Raw genomic sequence first — 19010 nt, 5'->3', positions numbered from 1 at the left:
GTGAGGTGCCATTTATACAGTAATTTTAAGGAACACTCTCTAAGCTGGGTAGATTATTTAAATGGTATAACTTCATTATTGTGCTATATCTGATTCCAGACAATTATGAAAGAAGTTACTTTAAAATATGCATACTGGAGATCATAGTAGTTTTACTTTTTTAGTACTCACAGAAGAAGGAAATACAAAAATAGCAGAACAGTTTTGAGAGAGCTTGCTTAGTGACTGGAGGTGGAGGAAAGAGGCTCCTTGTACAGAACAGAAGGTCACATGGTTCTTGGAGTTCTCTTTAAAAGCACAGAATGTAAGCAATAAAACTTTAGCAAGGCAAGGAATGACTGAGAATGTGAAGCAAAGTAAAACTCCTTGCTGAAAGGCATAGTGCCAGTAAAAAAAAAAAAAAATGGGAATGTTTCCTGACACAACAAAGGCCACAACTTACATTGAAAGAGTTATTATAGGTCAAAGAGGCTTGTATGAATTTCCTGCCGATGCCAAAGCCAGCTGTTTTTGTTGGACAATTTTCAGTACTTCAACCTCGTCTGCAAGCTGCAGCCAATCGACAGGGTGCTTAGGCCACCTCCGCCATGGGATATAGCTTGTTTATGTAATAAGCCAGAAGCCCAAGCATCAGCTAATTTGGGTCTAGGTTAAATGCATAATTGTGCCAGGCAGGACACAGATGCATGCCTTGGCATGCCTTCAGCCTGTACCTTGCAGCTGTTATGCTTCCTGTGGTGGCATACAAACTGCAGGTGCAACTTTTGGTGTCATTAAACATCATGCATCTCATTAGGTAATTTGTGTTTTTTTGGATGTGGAATTATATCCCCAATATACATCAAATCTGATATCATACTTTGATAGGGTACAGTGTTAAATTATCCTAACTGAATTCATTCCTATTAATATAATGATATTCATAATACATGGCATTCTGGTTGTTATAGTCCATATCACCTCTTTCAAACTTTCAAAAGAAGACATTCAGAAACATACTCACATTGGCACTGGACAATATCACTGGTGGTCTAGAAATGACATATTTAGGAAGATTACATATTTGTAGCAAGTGATAAAGACTGGACTGCAAGCAGTAGGAGAAAAAAATACTTTCCTTTTTAATGAATCTTAAAAGTATGAGAGAAGAATTCCAGTGGTAGTTCCAGCAACAAATTATAATTATAACAATGTTCAGATATGAAGAAGTCTTCACCCATCTCAACTATTTATTTTAGAAAGCAAAAGAAAAAAGAAAGAATACCTCCCTAAGAAACATCAAATATGCTTGCCAAGAAATGGGCTATAGCATTTTATTGGGACTGATTCTGAAAAAATATATTGATAAAAGCATTTTTTAATAAATCTCTTTTTATGTGAATAAATGTTGACCTAAAGACAACATGGATTGCATGCTTCATTTCCATCTTAGGTAGCAGTGCAGAAAAAAGAAACTCAGGCCCGATACACATCACCAGGATGTGATAGTATGGCTCAGGACCGTGCACCAACCATACGGTCCCGAGCCCTACTACATGCCGGCAGTGCCACTATTCAGTGGCACCACCCACACATGGGACATAGGGATGATGTGTGGGTGTTTGAGCTCCCACACGTCTATTCCTGGAAGTAGCGTCTTAAGGGCTGCAACACAGCTCTTATGACGTCCCAAAAAAGGAGCTGCTCTAGGCGGCTTCTTTTTTACTTCTCACCTGCGCTGCATGGTCGGGTTGCTGTGGCAATGCTGCGCAGTTTATAGGGCCAGCATTTCTCTGCCAGTCTGTACTGCACCTCAGCTGCAAAACTTTCTTGAAGTGTAGTGGAGTCTCCTTCCTTAGAGGTCTTTAAATAGAGGCTGGATGGCCATCTGCCAGGGATGCTTTGATTGTGATTTCCTGCATGACAGGGGTTTGGACTGGATAGCCCTTGTGGTCTCTTCCAACTCTATGATTCTATGGCCCGTTACAAATGGGCATAATAGTACGGACTGGGTCCGTACTAGGGTTAGAAACGGGCGTCACTTCTTGACCCCCCGTAACCCTAGTACGGATCGAGTCCGTACAAAATGGCAGCGCCCGTTCCACACGGGGGCCGCCATGACTACGTCACCACCGCACCACCTCCAAACGAGGTGGCGCGGTTGTAACATCGCACCATGCGAGGGCGCCTACTGCGCCCTTTCCGTGGCACAAGAAGGAGCTCCAAAATGGAGCTCCTTCTGCGGTTTGTATCACTGGTGCAGCCTTTAGACGGCTGTGCCAGGGACACAAGGGAGAAAGGGGCCGAGTGGCCCCTTTCTCCTCCTCCCCGCCGCCATCGGGTGTCCTTGGGGCATGAAGCCCCAAGGACACCCATTTCCAGGCCACGGGGAAGCTGGAACGCAGTGGAATGGGGCCTGGAAAGTGATGGAACAGGGCCTCGGAAGCTGCCTTTCTGGCAGCTGAGGCCCCAATCCGGTGGGGAAAGGGCCAGTTACAGGCCACCCCAAAGGGGCGGTCTGTAACGTGCCCATAATTGTAAGCTTTTCCCCCACTTAGTATAGAAGATTTAAACTTAAAATTTGAAGCTTACTCCAAACATCTAAAGTAGAAGTACTCCTTTTCAAATATATTTTTCACAGAATATGCATTTTTGTATATTTGTCAAGTTGTGGTACATCTACTTGACACCCACTATAGATTGTGTAGATTATAAATGCTGTAAAAGCACCAGATCCTGTCTGATCTTGGAAGCTAAGCAGGGTCAGTCCTGGTAAGCACTTGGATAGAAGATTGTCAATGAATACTAGGTGGTGTTGGCTATTTTTCAAAAGAAGGAATGGCAAGACCATCTCTAAGTATTCCTTGCCCAAGAAAACCCTGTGAAATTGGCATATGTTTCCAGATGACTTGAAGGCATGTACACACACAGATGAAGTGCTGGATCATATGAGCCTTTTCTGTGTCAGTAGGAAAATAAAAATGACGACTCAAAAAAATTATCAAAAGTACGAAAAGGTCTAAAAGGAGATGGAGAGAGATTAGAGAGAAGGAAGGTCAAGGAAAGATGATGTGATAGAAAAAGGCAAGGGAGAGAGAAAGGGAGGGAGAGAGAAGTAGAGGAGGAAAGGAGAAGAGGAAGGGGAAGATGGGGGGGAGGAACCAATAATTGTTGAAATATGAACGTGTATTTTAAAACATTTAAACGTGATCAGAGATTCGTATAATTATGATGTGTTTTAATATGCTGGTATGTTTATGTTGTGTATGTGTATATTTATATCTTTTTTTGCAATAAAATTTAAAACAATAAAAAGTACAAAAAGGTCTTATTGATTTTCAAGTATAGTATTAAGCACATGCTTACTCTTCACCAGTTGAAACAAATGGCAAAGGGGTTTAACTTTGCCTGGATGATGCTCTTCCTTTTTAAAATATGTTGAAAATTACAGTATTTAGTGTTTGCCTTTTCTTGTTCTAGGCACAGTCAAAGCAATAGTCAGCCACCTCAGACCCCAGTTCCACCATTAGGATATGTATCTGGAACTCTAATATCAGATTTGGAAACTGATATTCCAGAAGATGAAGAAGAGGATGATATTGAAGAAGAGGCTATAGAAATCACAAGGCCACTGAGAGGATTAGAGCATACACCAGGGTCTAGTATGGACAATCTAGACAGTTCTGTGACAGGTAGGCAACAAAACTTGCATATTGCCCCATTTGTGAAGGTGTAAACATATCATGAATAATATAATGTTTAAGAGGATTTTGGTCTGCTCTATTTCTGTTGCATTTAAAATGTTCTAGTATTAGGCACAACTGTTAAAGAAGGATTTGAAAATGCTTTTTCTTTGCTGAAAATGATAAGAAAATTCATGAATTTTAAAAAGCTTTAAAGACTTGAAAGAAAACTCAATTATATCTCAGCTTTCATGGAAAGTTGAATCTTCTGGGAAAGCAAACCCATCACATATGAGATACTGGGAAGGTGGGAGGGAAAGAAGCTTGACTGAAAAATTGTATATCTTGTATCTCAGGAATGACCTTAAAAGCTGACTTTATCTATGAAAAGCTTCTAGTTCTTTATTTTTACTTTTGTATCCCTGTATAAGTGATGAGCACAAGTGAAAACATATTTTCCAGGATAACCTCAGAACATTAACAGGATGAAATGACTTAAATGTGGTGACACATTTGTTTTGTGCCCACTTCATATTGCTGTTTTTAATCATCGTCCTCATTCAAACTATTTAGTTAATCAAAAATCTTTTCCTTTTACTGGTTTCATTCCTTCCATGTCTAAAGAAGTTAGAAACAGGATCATGAACATCTTACCTTAAAAAATAAGCTTGCCTAACCCAAGTTGGTGTCAGTAGAAGATAGGCAAGCATTTAATTATGCAAGGAAATTAAGTTTTTTACATGAATATCATGACCTAATTCTAGGCTTTAGCAGGTATTCATTTCAACTGATATTGTACCTTACTTTATGTACTGTGTCTGGATTGACTGAGGTCTGTTGGAGACCAAGTATGCGTGGTCTATATAGCTCATTAAAAATATTGTATATCTCCCCAGTCATTGACCTTTATGAGACAGTACTAATTTCTGAATATATTTTCCGGCTATTTCTGCCCACTGAAAAATGCCCGTGTAGTTTCACTTCCTTTTTTACTTTCCTCTGCGTGTCTTACAAGTTGTTTTCAGACTTATCTAAAGCTATGAAAACACATTGTAGCTTCCACTGCCAGATATGACAATGTGACAGTAATGAAGCATCAGTATCTCAGATTTTTCTGATCTCACTCTCATTGAATTAAAAGAAGCAGTACTTTATCCTACTTTCCAGTTTTCCTTCCTCTTTGCCCTGGAGCCAGACTCTTTGCCAAGCTAATTAAGATTTAAGAACTAGGGATTGACTGCTGTGATTTGTAAACCAGACCCAGCTGAAGGCTTGTAGTTATAACTTTGAATCTCTTGAGCTGGAAGATTGGTTATTAGTACACAAGCATTTTAAGCCACTTTGCAAAGTCTGAATAGAATCATAAACATAATTTCCTCCAGGCTGTAATTATGCATAGGTTTGCATTTTTCTATAGCTAAAGTATTGCCCAGTGAAAGTCTTACCATGATACTACAATTTTAAAGAATCTACTTTTTATATATTGTTCTTTAATATGTATTAATGTAGGTACATTCTTTTAAAAATAATACTTTACAAATTTGCATTTCTATGCATCTCTTTCATTGCGTTCTTCCAGATAAGAAACAGGAAAATTACTTACCATATTACTTTACAAATGAATATTTTATTAAAAACTTCTGAGTTATATGTTGTTTTCAGAAATGCTAGCTCTGAGTATGCCAGTATTATAGGGCATAAAAGAATGTAACAGTTTGCTGGGGGAAGGGAGGAGAGAAAATCCAAAACTTTACTTGCAAATCTATACTGAACTTTACATCTATTAATGTACGTCAATTGATTTAGATAATCTTAAATATCTTATTTCAAATTTTCTAAAGTACTAAACTTTTCTAATAATATATAATAATATGGCAATCCCAGATCGGTGTTCTGATAATATTGGTAGTAGTAGTATAGATCAAATGAAAGAAAATAAATTGAAATGCACATTAAAAATATTATTGGCTGTCAAATTGGGAAAGAAAGGTTAACTTGGCCTGTTACAGACTGCCCAAATAAAGCTGCTTCGGGTCTCTTTGGAGTTATGCTATTTAAATGATGCATGGGTCCTAAAAGTCCGGAAGTAGCGCCAAAGCCACATTCCATTCCTAAGCACTGGAGGGCAGCTTTGGTGCAGTTTCCGGATTCTTAGGGTGCATACATCATTTAAACAGCATACCTCCAAAGAGACCCGAAGCAGCTTTATTTTGGCAGTCTGTAACAGGCCCTTGTCTTGTTACCAGTAGTAATGGATGAAATTTACAAAAATGTATGGTATAGGGATACAAGAAATTAAAAATATCTCAATCTCCCAAAATATCTCAAAGTAACATCTCTCTCATTTTCTTCCTTCTGTTTTCTAAATTGGTATTTCTAGTTATTTAAGGAACTAATGTCAGTACTTTCATTTTAGTTGCAACATGCATTGCATTTCACCATTAATTTAGTTAGCTAATAAAGCAATGGGCAGGAACCAAGGGTGTCCTGCCATATGTATTTTATGTGGTGTATGCCCTGAGGTGAGATACTAAATTATGGTGATGATTAAGATGCTGACACAGCTGTTCTTCTTTGTCATGACTCTTTCATTTGTGAAGGGATGCTCCCTGCAATTCACTAAAGGAATCTTTTGGAAAGGAATAGTGAACACTGGAAGCTCAGTCTGGCCCACACTTCAAGTCTGTGAATTTCCTGAGGAGGAAGTGGCCTATATTAATGACTTGCCAACCTGCAAAATGTGCAGCTTCATACTTAGGCTCAGATACAGTGTCTGTACACTGCCTTCTCCTACCAAAGATACCCTGTAGTGGCATCATTTAAGTTTAAAAATCAAAGGCCAACCTGGATGATGTTTTAAGCTTGGAGATCATTTTGACTCTTGCTGCTTTAATTCTGCTATGCGAATTTACTAAGTCCTGCCTTTTCTCCAGGTTAAGCTTTTAAGCACTCCTATTTGACAAAACAAATAAAAGGATGTGATACACTTATTACTCCTATGTGCCACTTTCCACCAAAGATAAAGTATAGTCACTCCTCTTTGCCATTTCCCCCACTTTCTACCAGAGGGAGAGAGAAGCCACACTGGGAGCAGATGGCTGCAGCTAAAAGGTGAATGAGACAGGTATCTCTACATTCTGTTAAGGATTAAAGCAACAGAAGCCCCTTCCTATAGCTAACATAGCAACCTTAATGTGTAGACAGTGGTTACTTAACTGTCACATTAAAAATATTCAGTAAAAGATAGCATTGGCTACAGCTACCAGCTAAAGAGGAATAATACTAGGTTGAAAAGCACATCGAGATAATGTGACCTAAATCCTGTTGTGATACTCAACGAGAGTAGAAACTGTGAATCAATTTGATATGCCACCATTCAAAAATGATTCAGTGTGTCTATTCTAAGGGGAATTAACCAGCAAGATTCCAGCTAATATCCTTTAGGCCAAGGAAAAAATCATGCATCCCTCTAGATGTTACAGAGTTGCATTTCCTAGCAGTCCTAGTCACCATTGCCAATGATGAAAAACACTAAGAGCTGCAGTCCAACACATTTGAGGGCTGCATGATTACCACACCTCTTTTAGAGGCATGGAAGAATTGTATGTATAACTGTCCTCTTCAGCCAAATCACAGTGTTTCACAAACACAATTTATCAGGATCTAGCAGGATCACTTGACATAAATAATACTATTAAGAGAAACTGAAGTGGGTATGCCTTTCCTCCCCATCCCCCCCCCCCTCGTAGCCCTGTGTACTTTCACAATCTAGGGCTAGAAATTCTCGTGAACAAATTATGAGATGGGAGAACAGAGAAAATCCAGCTGAGGTATAGGGGCTATCTAGAGAAGGGAAATTGCTCCAGTATTCTTATGTCAACATAAGTGGAAGGGCACCATTACCTCCTGGCCAAAATCTTTATTTAAAACATTTGAAGTAGCCACATATATGTACATTCAGTCTCACAATGGCTAGTAAGCCTTTTCTTCTCTGATATATATTTAGTAGTAATGTATTACAAACTGAATTTTAAATATCTTCATATAGAAATTAGGTATTTGAACATAATTCAAAAATTGCAACATTATCCTGAATGTTACATTTGTAAAGCTCAGTGTGATGTTATTGTGAACAAACTGAGGCTTTTCGTTCAGTGTAGTTCACTGCAGGGTACTTTTGTCTATTCTCAGCTTCACTTTGAATGTTAGGGGATCTGACTATCATCTTTGTTAAAGGCAAGGTAAAATTTAAGGTCAGTGTACACACAGCTTAGGCTCAACATCATCATTTTAATTTATGTACTATACTTTTATCTTATTTTCCTTTAAACCTCTTTAAAACAGTTTGCATGTGGTTACCCTGATTCCTCAGTCCAAGCAATAAAACTATTTCCTGCTCTTTAATCTTTAAACCTTTCTTAAGTCAATCTAGATATCAATTGTGTTATATGCAGAGCTACCGGCCTTATTTGTTTATATGTTGCTAGCCATTCTCCAAATATCTGGGATTGTTTCATTCATTCAATAAATAACAGGTTTAACAGCCTTTACAGAACTAGAATTTTTAAACTGTCTCATTTCCTCATGACCTGTATAAGGAAATCGGGAATAGAAAATCCAGTACAACAATTTAAACGTTTTATAAAACCAACCTTTTCTCTTCTGTGGTATATTTGAAAACATATTTAAGCCATAATGTAGTATACATGCTGTGAGAGACATACCACTGTGAAATAATTTTTGGAAGGAATAAAATTAAGTCTTTACTGCCTGCTATGGAAGCAAATAGGATTGTAGATCATAGTTTCATATATGGGAGTTAGCATACTGTGGAAAACTCTACTAAAGTAAGAATACAAAATCAAATGCGGGTTAATGCTGATCTAAACTAAACATCATATGTATGTAACAATGTCCCAATTAAAATTAAATATTCAAATATGAGGTAGGATCTATGCATTTCATACTTGTTTCCCCTTTGAGAGCTTTAATAAACAAAATGTGTGCAATATATATGAATCTGACATTTTTAATCGATGCGAACATAATCAAAACATTTGCTGGCATTAATGAAAAATGAATTTGTGCCACTTAGCCAAATTTATTTCAGTTTGAAATTTCAATCTTTTCTTGTAGACATCCCCCACCCCTCCATATTGCTGAAAGGCACAAACTTTTCTCAAATTTATTCAAGCTGTTAGCATGCACACTGAACATTAAGTAGTTGTTCAAATGTTGCTGAGCAGTAAAATACTATGATAAAGTGGCATCTTGCTGTGCTTCCATTACATCTTCAGCACTAAAATTAATTTATGATCAGTCATCAATTCATTTACATGTCGTTTTATGCTAAATTCTTCCTTGCTGATGAATTGTATCCCTACATCCATTAAGCTAGAGTAAATTCTGTGCTTTATAATATGACCCTGCTAATTGTTGCATTACCATTTTTATGGCATACAAAATCTAGCAGGTCCTCCCTTTAGAGCATATATGAATTCATGAGCATCTTCATTCCACTAAATGAAATAACATCAAACATCCTAAACAATTCTTTAAATTCTTTAAGCTAATAATAAAAACAACAGGTTTTTCTTCCCTTGTATTGTATGTGTAATGTGTGTGCTCACTGCTATATTGTAACTTTCTGATGCAATAATATCTAGCATTCTTAGGCATGGGTGTAGCTCTGGTGTTGACTTTCATTAAAACAAACAAACAAGCTTTATTTATATACCGTTTCATACTGAACTAACAGTGTCTAAGTGCTTTACAACTGTAAGTTAATTTGCCCCCAACAATCTGGGTACTCATTTTAGTGACCTCAGAAGGATGCAAGCCTGAGTCAAGCTTGAGCCCTTTGCTGGTCTTGAACTTGCAACCTCATGGTTTTGAGTGAGTGGCTGCAGTACAGGCATTTAACTACTGCACCACCAGTGGGGCAATTAATAGTCTTATAGTACAGACTCTAAAAGCCTGAGAGCCTTTAGGGTTGAAGGGTAGTGTATCAATGCTGTAAATAAATAAATAAATAAATAGCCTCCCACCATGGCACATCTTTCTGTGGTGGTGGGACTGCATACTCCTGTGAGGCTAGAGGCTATGCTGATGGTAGCAGTGCTGTTGGGAAGATTTCCCCTGTCAGAAAGGCTTTCGCCGAGGAACCAAACTAAATGTGCCACACAGTTCCTGAGTAGTAGAGGTAGTTGGGGGTGACAGTAGTAGAGGATCTCTCAAGAGACAACAGGAGTGGCACCATAGCTAACAACTGTTAGTTCTGCTCAGAAGGAGGCATGATAAACCTCCTTTTCAATGTCTTTTACCATGAAAACCCAATAATGAGACAATCTAAAATGAAACAAGAGATAATGCAAGAAGATGATACTCCCAGGTCAGAAGCCACTTATGAGCTAAGAGAGAAAAGCAGAGGACAAATATAGGTAGTACTGTGTCTAATAATGCAAGCCAAAATGACTCAAGCCAAAAGGACATTCAGCTGCTGAAATGCTCAGAAGTGAATGGAAAGTCAAAACCTGCAAAGAACATATTATAGAAAGATTGAAAGTGAGAAGCATGAATCAGGGGAAACTAGAAATAGTAAAACAAGAAATGAAATGTATAAATATTGCAATACTTGGAGTGGGTGGGATAAAATGGAGAAAAATTGAACATTATGAGTCAAAATTTACACAGTGTTTGATGCAGGAAATGAAAATCTAAAAAAAACAGGGTGGTATTAATAATGAAGACAGATATAGCAAAAGAAGTCGATACACGGTCTGACCAAATAATATCAATAAGACCTCGGGGTCTTATAATCCATGTTTATGCTCCAGCTACAGAGGGAGAAGAAAAAGAAATTGATTATATGCTGATTCTATGATTCTGTGCTAGAGTCTAGGAGGAATTGATCCCATACCAAAACAGGACTTCTTTTTAGACATAGACAATAGGAATACAAAGGTAGGAAACAGAATCAAATACTGTAGGACAATTTGGCCAAAGATCAAGAAATAAAGCGGCAGATCGACTGCCTGAATTTTGTAAGGCCAACAGTTTGTTCATTGCAAACACATTCAAGCAACCCAAGAAGCAACTATATATGTGGATGTCACAGGATGGCCAATATAAAAATAAAATAGACTACATAATTGGAAGCAGAAGATGGGAAAGCTCCCATTGCTGTCCAACCCAGTGAATAACAAGACCAGGCACAGAAATTATAAAATGCGCAACTTTGGCCGCCATTCGCTGCGCAGGGAAGCCCCAGCTGTCAGACCGCGAGGCTTCCCTGCGCAGCAAAAAAGGAGCAGCGAAATGCCGCTCCTTTTTTGAACGCGGAAGTGGCGCCACGAGGGGTGGAGTGCGCCCTCGCGACGTCACTTCCGCCGCGACACGTCTGGACGCACAGCGTCCAGTACGTCAGCATGGCGGCGCCCATGTGGATGGGCATCGCAAAAAAGTACGCGCTCCGCGCGTACTGGGAGGAAGGGCCGTCAGGAAGGTAAGAACCTTCCTAACCCTGATACGGCCCTTCCTAACCCTAGTACGCGCGGAGCGCGTACTTTATGGCGGTTTGTAACCCGCCTTTATTTAACTCAATTTATTTAACTTTATTTCTTGGGGATCTGCAAAAAACCAGGGAGGAGAACCTTTTGCAGGAACAGCTGGTGGATGGTCTGCTCCCAGAACATTGACAGGTAGAAAATGAAATATGGTGGTGGAGAGGAGTTCTTGGACACTGTGGACTGCTAAAAAGACAAATAATGGGGTTCTTGAACAAATCAAGCCTGAACTCACCTTAGAAGCCAATACGGCTAAACTGGGACTGTATTACTTTTGACATATGAAAAGAAGATCTGGCTCACTAGAAAAAAATCATAACACTTGATAAGTTAGATGGAAGTAGGAAGAGGAAGATCACATTCCAGGTAGATAGACTCAATCAAGGAAGCAGCAGCCTTGAGTCTGCAAGTCCTGAGCAGGGCTGTTGATGACACGTGACTTGGAGGACTGTCATTTATTGGGTTACCATAAGGCAAAGTTGACTTGACGGCAGTTAACAAGAACTAAAGCACATACCCTGTTTATAGCTAGCTGTGTATTGACTAAAACTCAGACCAGAATCACCCGAAATAAAATACTTCCTTTATTTTTTTATATATATTTTTTTACTATTGGACCAGATAATCTGAGGTTAAAGTACTTTAAAGAATATGATTATCTAATATAAAGCAGATGATATAAACAAGAAATAGGAGGCCTCCATCAACAGAAATTATCCAGAAGTGCTGACAGAGGTCCCCCCCCCCCCCAATAAATAAATAAATAAATAAATATGGCATTAGGAATCTTCCTGCTGAGGACAAGAAGAAGCCTTTCAAACCATATTATATATTTACTCTTCCATTTCTCTTCTCTGATTTTATAATACATTCGGGATCTAATTGTATAAAAGGAATCACTAAAAGTCTTCAAATTGCAATTATGACACCTCATCACCCCATAAAAATATCTACCACAATAAATCACAAAATACAGGAAAAAATCAAGTTATGTGTATTTCACTGAGACTATTAAAAACAGAAGAAAAATAATAATCAACTAAATCATAATAAAATTTACTGGTTTTACTTTTTGATGGAAATTACCAGTAATAGTTTATGAACTGCAGATTTTTTTTAAAGAACTCTACTTCAATGTGTCAAGGAATTAACAGAATACAGTTCAGAGTACAAAACATGTACAAATATGTATAAGTATGTGCTGCTCTAATTCTGCTTTTTAAACAGAACTGCTGTTCCTGAGTGGAAAAAAAAAATACTGATTTAAATAGTAGCATAGATATATGTTGCTGCTTGTTAGTGTCAACAACAGAATCCTGAATATACCCTAACCCTCCAACAAAATCAGTTCAATGGTTGACCTGGGTCCAAATCACACTGCAGAAATAATCCAGTTTGAGATTGCTTTAACAGCCCTGGTTCAATGCTAGGAAATTCTGGGAACTGTAGTTTTGTGTGACATTTAGCCTTCTATGTCAAAGAGGAGCTCTGGTGCCAAAAGGGATTTTAGGGAAACTACAATTCCCAGGGCTCCCTAGCACTGAGTCAGGGTAGTTAGGGCAGTCTTAAACTGGGTTATATCTGCAGTGTGCTTTGGATCCTGAATGAGATTTGAAACTATTTTAACACACATCCTTGTCCCTAGATTTTAAAGAAAAGTAGAGAAGTCAAGACTAGAAAAGTGTCCTAGGAGGAATTTGATACCTTTCAAAGTTGTCACCAAATCATTCTGCAGATGAAATTTGGGGGAAAAAAATGTTGAATATCTTCTTCAAGCAAGCCATTGGAAGACATTTGAATGTAGAAAGATACTGGAGGTGGGGGGGGGGTAGTTGGAATAAGGAGTTTTCTCAGTCAAAACTATTGCTTACTGACCATAATCATATTAACGTTATATGTCCTGGCATGGGGTATATGATTTCCTCCTCCCCATCCCAAAAAGTCTTCAGTTCAGAAGAAAGCCAACAGTGTTGTTGAACAGTAATTCTACTGGAGCTGTCTTCTAAAAAAAAGGTGCAACCATGGTTTTTTCAAAAAATGAAGTGGTGCTTTTTTAGCATTTTCTCAGACCTCTGCCCCTAAATTAGACTTTTTACCAGAATATTGTGTCTCTTCAGAGCTATGGCCCTATGCATGCATTTCAAAAATGTGTTTAATTGACACAAAAAGATTAGAATGTGCTAGTCCTGTCCCTTCTGTCTTGAAGTCCATCACCCTCCTCATATAGAGAACAACCAGTTTTAAATTTCTTCTGCTAGGGGCGGAGGCTCCCCACACAGCTGGCTCTCTGGTTTATTACGTTCCTCATTATCTGCTTTCCATGTGTAGCATAAGCTGATCTGTTCATCTCTCTACTTGTAGAATAACAGAACCGCAAATATCAGGAGTGAGACTAGGGCAATCCCCACTTGTGTGTTGGAATTAATTTCAAAATTAATAATGCTAAAGTCACTTTACAATGAAAGTAAATGTACCTATAAGCACAGAGCATTTGAGCATTTGATACTGTTGTTCATTAGCAACATCTCCCCCCCCTCAAGATAAAGCATTTTCTATCCAGAAAAATGATGCCACCTGTTGTTGCTGAGGTGGAAGGCGCCCTAGTCTCTGCAATTGTGAGGCCTTTCTCGCCACAGCAGCCTTTGGGCCTGGGGAAGGCCTGCCATTCCCTCAGTCCATGGACTTTTATCTTCATGGTGCATGATGTGGCCAGAGGTATTTCTGAAAGCTTACAAGCCAAACTGATCACCAGTAGAACAGTGATTCAGGAAATGTGGTGGCTTTCCTGCCAGGCTTCCAACAAACTGCACAGAGTATTATGATATTTTCTCTCCTATCCCAATGAGTGGAAAGGAGGAGGAAGCAAATAATTGTAGACTTCTTCAAAGTTACATTGCTGAAAGGCTGGGTTGGTGGGCTCTTTCTGTTGCAGCACCCTGATTGTGAAATTTCCTCCCAAAGGAAGTCAATTTGCTTCATCTCTTAGTAGACACAGGCAGCCAAGACTGCACTGTCATGTATGGCCTTTAGTCTTTAAAACTAAGAGTTTTAATTATTGTGTTTTAAAGAATGCTTTTCTAAAGAAAAATTGATCAATTTTAAAGAATGTTTTTAAACTGCTGTGCATTACTGCAGGGGACCTAGAGGGCTGACAGATTCTAAACATTTAAATAATAATAACAAATGCTCCTAGGTAGTTTATATAGCTGCAAAATCATATATATATATATATATATATATATATATATATATACACACACACACACACACACACACACACACACTAACTTTTCAGTAAAAACTTTATGAAATGTATAAAAAGTAATTAACTTCTTCCATTTTAGAATTTGTTTTATCAGTATTGCTCTAAAAACAGGCCACGACCCAAAGAAGGGGCATAATGAGTGTAATAGAGAACTTTGTGCTGTGTTGTCTGTTTTAGGGTTGGGAGTAAATGAACTGATGTGATATAAAGAGGTAACAAAATTCAAGAACTATATCTAGATCATTCCTTTGCATACTGGGCTTTTCTAGTTGTGGCAACAGATCTCATATTTACCCTGTGTACTTTTTTTCCATTTGAAGTATGCCATTAACATTGTTTCTTTAAGTGATGCATATGGTCACAATTTTGGTGATCAAGTGAAATGAAGCTCTATTTATTTTAACTATGTCAAGAGCTTATATTGATTAATCATTCCATTTTTAATTGATCCTATTATTTCATTTATACTGTGACTATTTAGTAATCTGAATAGCATTTCCCCATTGCTTTCTGTGTAAAAGCCTGTATACCTTTTTTTTAAAGTGGCTGTTTCAAAAGAGTTCCTTTTTCAAGCTTGCCTTTGCTCTTATCATGGCTTACACATGTCTATCTGTGTCAGGTAGAGTTCATTTGGGAAGTAACTATTTTATTTGTGCCTTTAGCAAACAAAATCAAATTGTTACTCTCTGTTGCATTTAATCCACTTTCAGCCTGTCAGTTCTCTGTAGACCCTGTTGGTTTCTGTTCTTGTTTCTGAGGTATACCAACTCATTTTTATTATAGCTTGCCACTAGTACTGGTACTAACAGATTTGGGCCAATTTCAGTGCTACAAACTATATTCATTGGTGTTTTTTTAAAAAAAAAAACAGGCTGCAAAGCTGTTTCTTACTGATTTGTATGGAGTCAGTGTCTGTTGAATCCTCACTTTGCATTGCTACATCTCTTCTTTTAGTATGTAAACTATATTCTGTCAAAAATAGCATTGGTAAATTTGGCATCCAATGAAAGTGTTAAGATGAAAGTGTCATTTTTGGATGTCAAATATTGTACTGATAAGTTGAAGAACTACCTAGAGCTTCTTTAACTTTATTCACTGGGTCAAATCCAGGCTTCATTTTTTCCCCTTAACAGCCCCTCCCCTGAAAATGCTACACAGATAGCATTTTGAATAAAATGAACATGGTAGGGAAGTTAATTCCCCCAGAATACTTCTCCCGACCCATTGGTCTTCGGAGAAGGCTTTGCTAGCCTCTCATTGGAGAGAACAGAAATTTAAAGAAAAGCGGTGTGCTCTGAATGGCCATTAGACAGGGAGGAGGCAGAGCTAAGCCTATTTAAGCTTGCCCACCCTTAACTCCCTGTCAGTTGAAAAAACACTGGCCTACCCTCCTGCCTCAACAACAGTGTGAAATCCATTCTGGTCACCTCGGGGCTGGATAGGAATCCCCCCCTCTTTTAGAAGGGTTTTTTTTTTTGCCTACGCTGCACTGTTAATTGGGGAATCAGACAATTGGCTTTGGGTGTGGTCATAAATAGGTTTCATGGCATAGGCGGGGGGAGATAGAGGTTTCGGTGACCACCTTGGCACCCTCCTAAAGGGTGAAGGTGGGTCTTTGGAACTGAGGTTTACATCTGGTGACTAAACACAAAGAAAAAGAGACTTGCCTTGGGGTTGGCCTGAAATTTAAACCTTCACTGAAGTCTTGCGAATTAAATGGGGGAGTCTTGGGTTGGCCTTCCGGATGCAGGCCAGCCAGGGAGCAACCCACTTCTGGTGTTTTTGCCATTTGGAAGCTGGGGAATTGGTCTTGGAGCAGACCATCTGCCAGCTGTTCCTACACAAGGTTCTCCCCCCTGGTTTTGCAGTTCTCAAAGAAATTAAAGTTAAATAGGTTGGGTTTAATAAAGTTGCCCATATTTATAACCCAATTCTCTGTGTCTGGTCTTCTTATTCACTGAATTGGTCAGTACAGTGGTACCTCGGGATACGAAATGCGCGGGTTACGAAATTTCCGGGATACGAAAAAGTTGGATTGGCAAAAACTGTTTCGGGTTACGAAATATTTTTCGGGTTACGAAATTCATTTCGGCGCGAAATTCAAATGCTATAGGCTTCCAGCGCTAACGGAAAGCTATTTCGGGTTACGAAATTATCGCGTTACGAAGGGAATGGCGGAACGAATTAATTTCGTAACCCGAGGCACCACTGTAATTGGGTGAAGAGATCTATCATGAACAAAGCCCTTGCAACCACAGTAGGCAGTTGGTGCAACTCACAGTATATAAAAAGGAATTTCACCAAATATAGTTTTTCTCAACCCATGGGGTTGTTCTTGACAACCTAATATAGTTCCTCTTCTACCACCTGCATCATTAAATCCAAAGTCCAAAATTGATGAACTATCTGTATGCACACTAGCATATGGAAGCTCTCAGGATTGCAGACTTTCTTGGATTGTGTTGAATGCAGCCTTATTACAAAAATGAATAACCTCATCCTTGCTACAAAATAACCTCACCTTTACTACAAAATATAAGTCTGGTGTATATTTTCATTCTTCATATTAAACACCTTTTTATTGTTTATATTTACAATACTTCTAAATATTAATGTTGGATGATCCACTAAATGGAATAATGCCATTTGAATGACTTGGTATGTCAGTATTAAAGTATTTTTTCCATTGGATACTTTCAAAATTTATTTCACTCTAACCTTACTTGTGCAATGCAAAAGTCTAGTTTTAATTAAGTATAATATAGGTACTTGGTATCCAATTTTATATTGAGAACATTTTGATACAATCTATTCATGTTCCTTTACTTTGCATTCTGGTATTGCATGTTTGTTTTAAATTTTTGATAAAATACTGTCTTAAACTCTTTAATAGGTTAGGATACTTGGTGGTAGGAGCAATATCAGACAATTTTAAATTGACTTTCTATATTCTAAAACAAGCAAACAAATTCTTAAGGGTGACTTTTGAAGAAGGAGGAGGGAAAAGAAGACATTTTAATAGCCCTATGGAATTTACTTAAGCAGCTAAGCTATTTCATGTGTACAACTTACTAGACCCCTACATTTGTTTTTAGGTTCACTTGTAAATGGATGGGGTTCTGCGTCTGATGAGGACCGTAACTTTTCTAGTCATAGATCTAGTGTAGGTAGCTCCTCAGATGACTCCATCTTTACCAGCGGCAGTTTTTCACAAGCTCTGGTTGCAGCAGCAGATAAAGCTGGTTTTAGGCTGGATGGAACCAGCCTATCAAGAACAGGTTCGTAGTCTCAAAGCAAATGCTTTCTGCATGATGCCAGGGGGTTTCCCCCTTCTATTTTACTCCTTACTTTCCAAGTAAATTGAAATAATAACTCTGTTTAGCATGCACACAAATGAGCGTAGAGTTCTGTCTATAGCCGGTATAGTTTTACTTACACTTGCTGCCCTTTAATACTTTCTCAAAGAGACTGCTAATTTTTGCCATGCAGTTTTTGATTTACCATTTCCAAAACCTTCTAACAATCAATAATAATTCTCACTTAGGGTTTAGTTATTGTTTCTTTTATCTTCATTACTGCTTCTCTTTTGCATCTCTCTTGCCAAATGTATTTTCTGGGAAGACTTTGTAAGCATGGGGTGAATTGGTGAAAGTTTATCATTCTAACAATAGAACAGTTTAACAACCTTATTAAAAGGTTTCTTTGTAAGGCACTTAATCTAATCATTTATTATATGTGACTGCAGGAGTAGAAATGAAAATATATCAATGACAGCATGCAGTTAAGCCATATCAGCAGACTTGCCTAAATTAAACAAATCTCACTTTTAGTTTTCAAATAAATAGTAGATAATAATAGCCCTATAATTCATTTTCTGAGGTTACTTTTTCCTACCCCACACCCGACAATGAGCCAAAGTACTCATAAAGAGTATAAAAGCACAATTATAGAATGTGTTTGGATCAGCAATATTTATGCAGATATCTTGGGCACATGTGCCTGGAACAGTAGCTCCAGACTACTCTTGTGCTTACTTGTATATTATAGCCAGAAACCCCTTGCAACTGTTCCCAGTATTATCAGGTGTTAAAGTGCTCAAACAGAAATATACCCCACAGATTAATAAATCAACAGCAGCACTACAGTGACATTGTGAAAAATTATACCATTGATACAGTAAGATGCTGTCCAAGAAAATATCATAATATCTACCATGCACAGTAGATTTAAATAGCCTTCAGATGATGGCTGAAAATCAGTCTATTTGTTAAATGTACTGCTATGTAAGGATAGCCCTATACCATTTAATACATAGTCTTCACTCTGATTTTGAGCACAATCCATTTCCCCCCACATGTGTCACTCATACTGCTGCATGTGTGGAAACATCTGTAGTAGGAATGGTCAACAATGTAGCCCTTAAACCTAGTTTGTGCATGCACCCTGCTACTGAATTCACTGCTAAATTTGTCACTATAAGCAATTACTTTAAGAAACATTGCCACAGCAACTGGCCCA

At 38.2% G+C, this 19010-nt stretch overlaps 1 protein-coding gene across 14 annotated transcripts in view; it reads left to right on the top strand.

Moving 5' to 3' along the window:
* The window catches only part of ROBO2 (roundabout guidance receptor 2), a 1416559-nt gene that overhangs the window by 1372825 nt on the left and 24724 nt on the right, over positions 1 to 19010 (top strand). For all 14 annotated transcript variants that reach the window (XM_042456971.1, XM_042456981.1, XM_042456970.1 and 11 more), the window contains one exon: positions 3460 to 3671. In XM_042456971.1, the coding sequence (XP_042312905.1) occupies positions 3460 to 3671 (212 nt within the window). The remainder of the gene's footprint in view (positions 1 to 3459; positions 3672 to 19010) is intronic.

This window comes from Sceloporus undulatus, chromosome 3 (genome assembly GCF_019175285.1).
Source record: "Sceloporus undulatus isolate JIND9_A2432 ecotype Alabama chromosome 3, SceUnd_v1.1, whole genome shotgun sequence".
Classification (NCBI taxonomy): Eukaryota; Metazoa; Chordata; class Lepidosauria; order Squamata; family Phrynosomatidae; genus Sceloporus; species Sceloporus undulatus.
The sequence above is the reverse complement of the archived record's forward strand: the minus strand, read 5'-3'. Positions and strand labels throughout refer to the sequence as shown.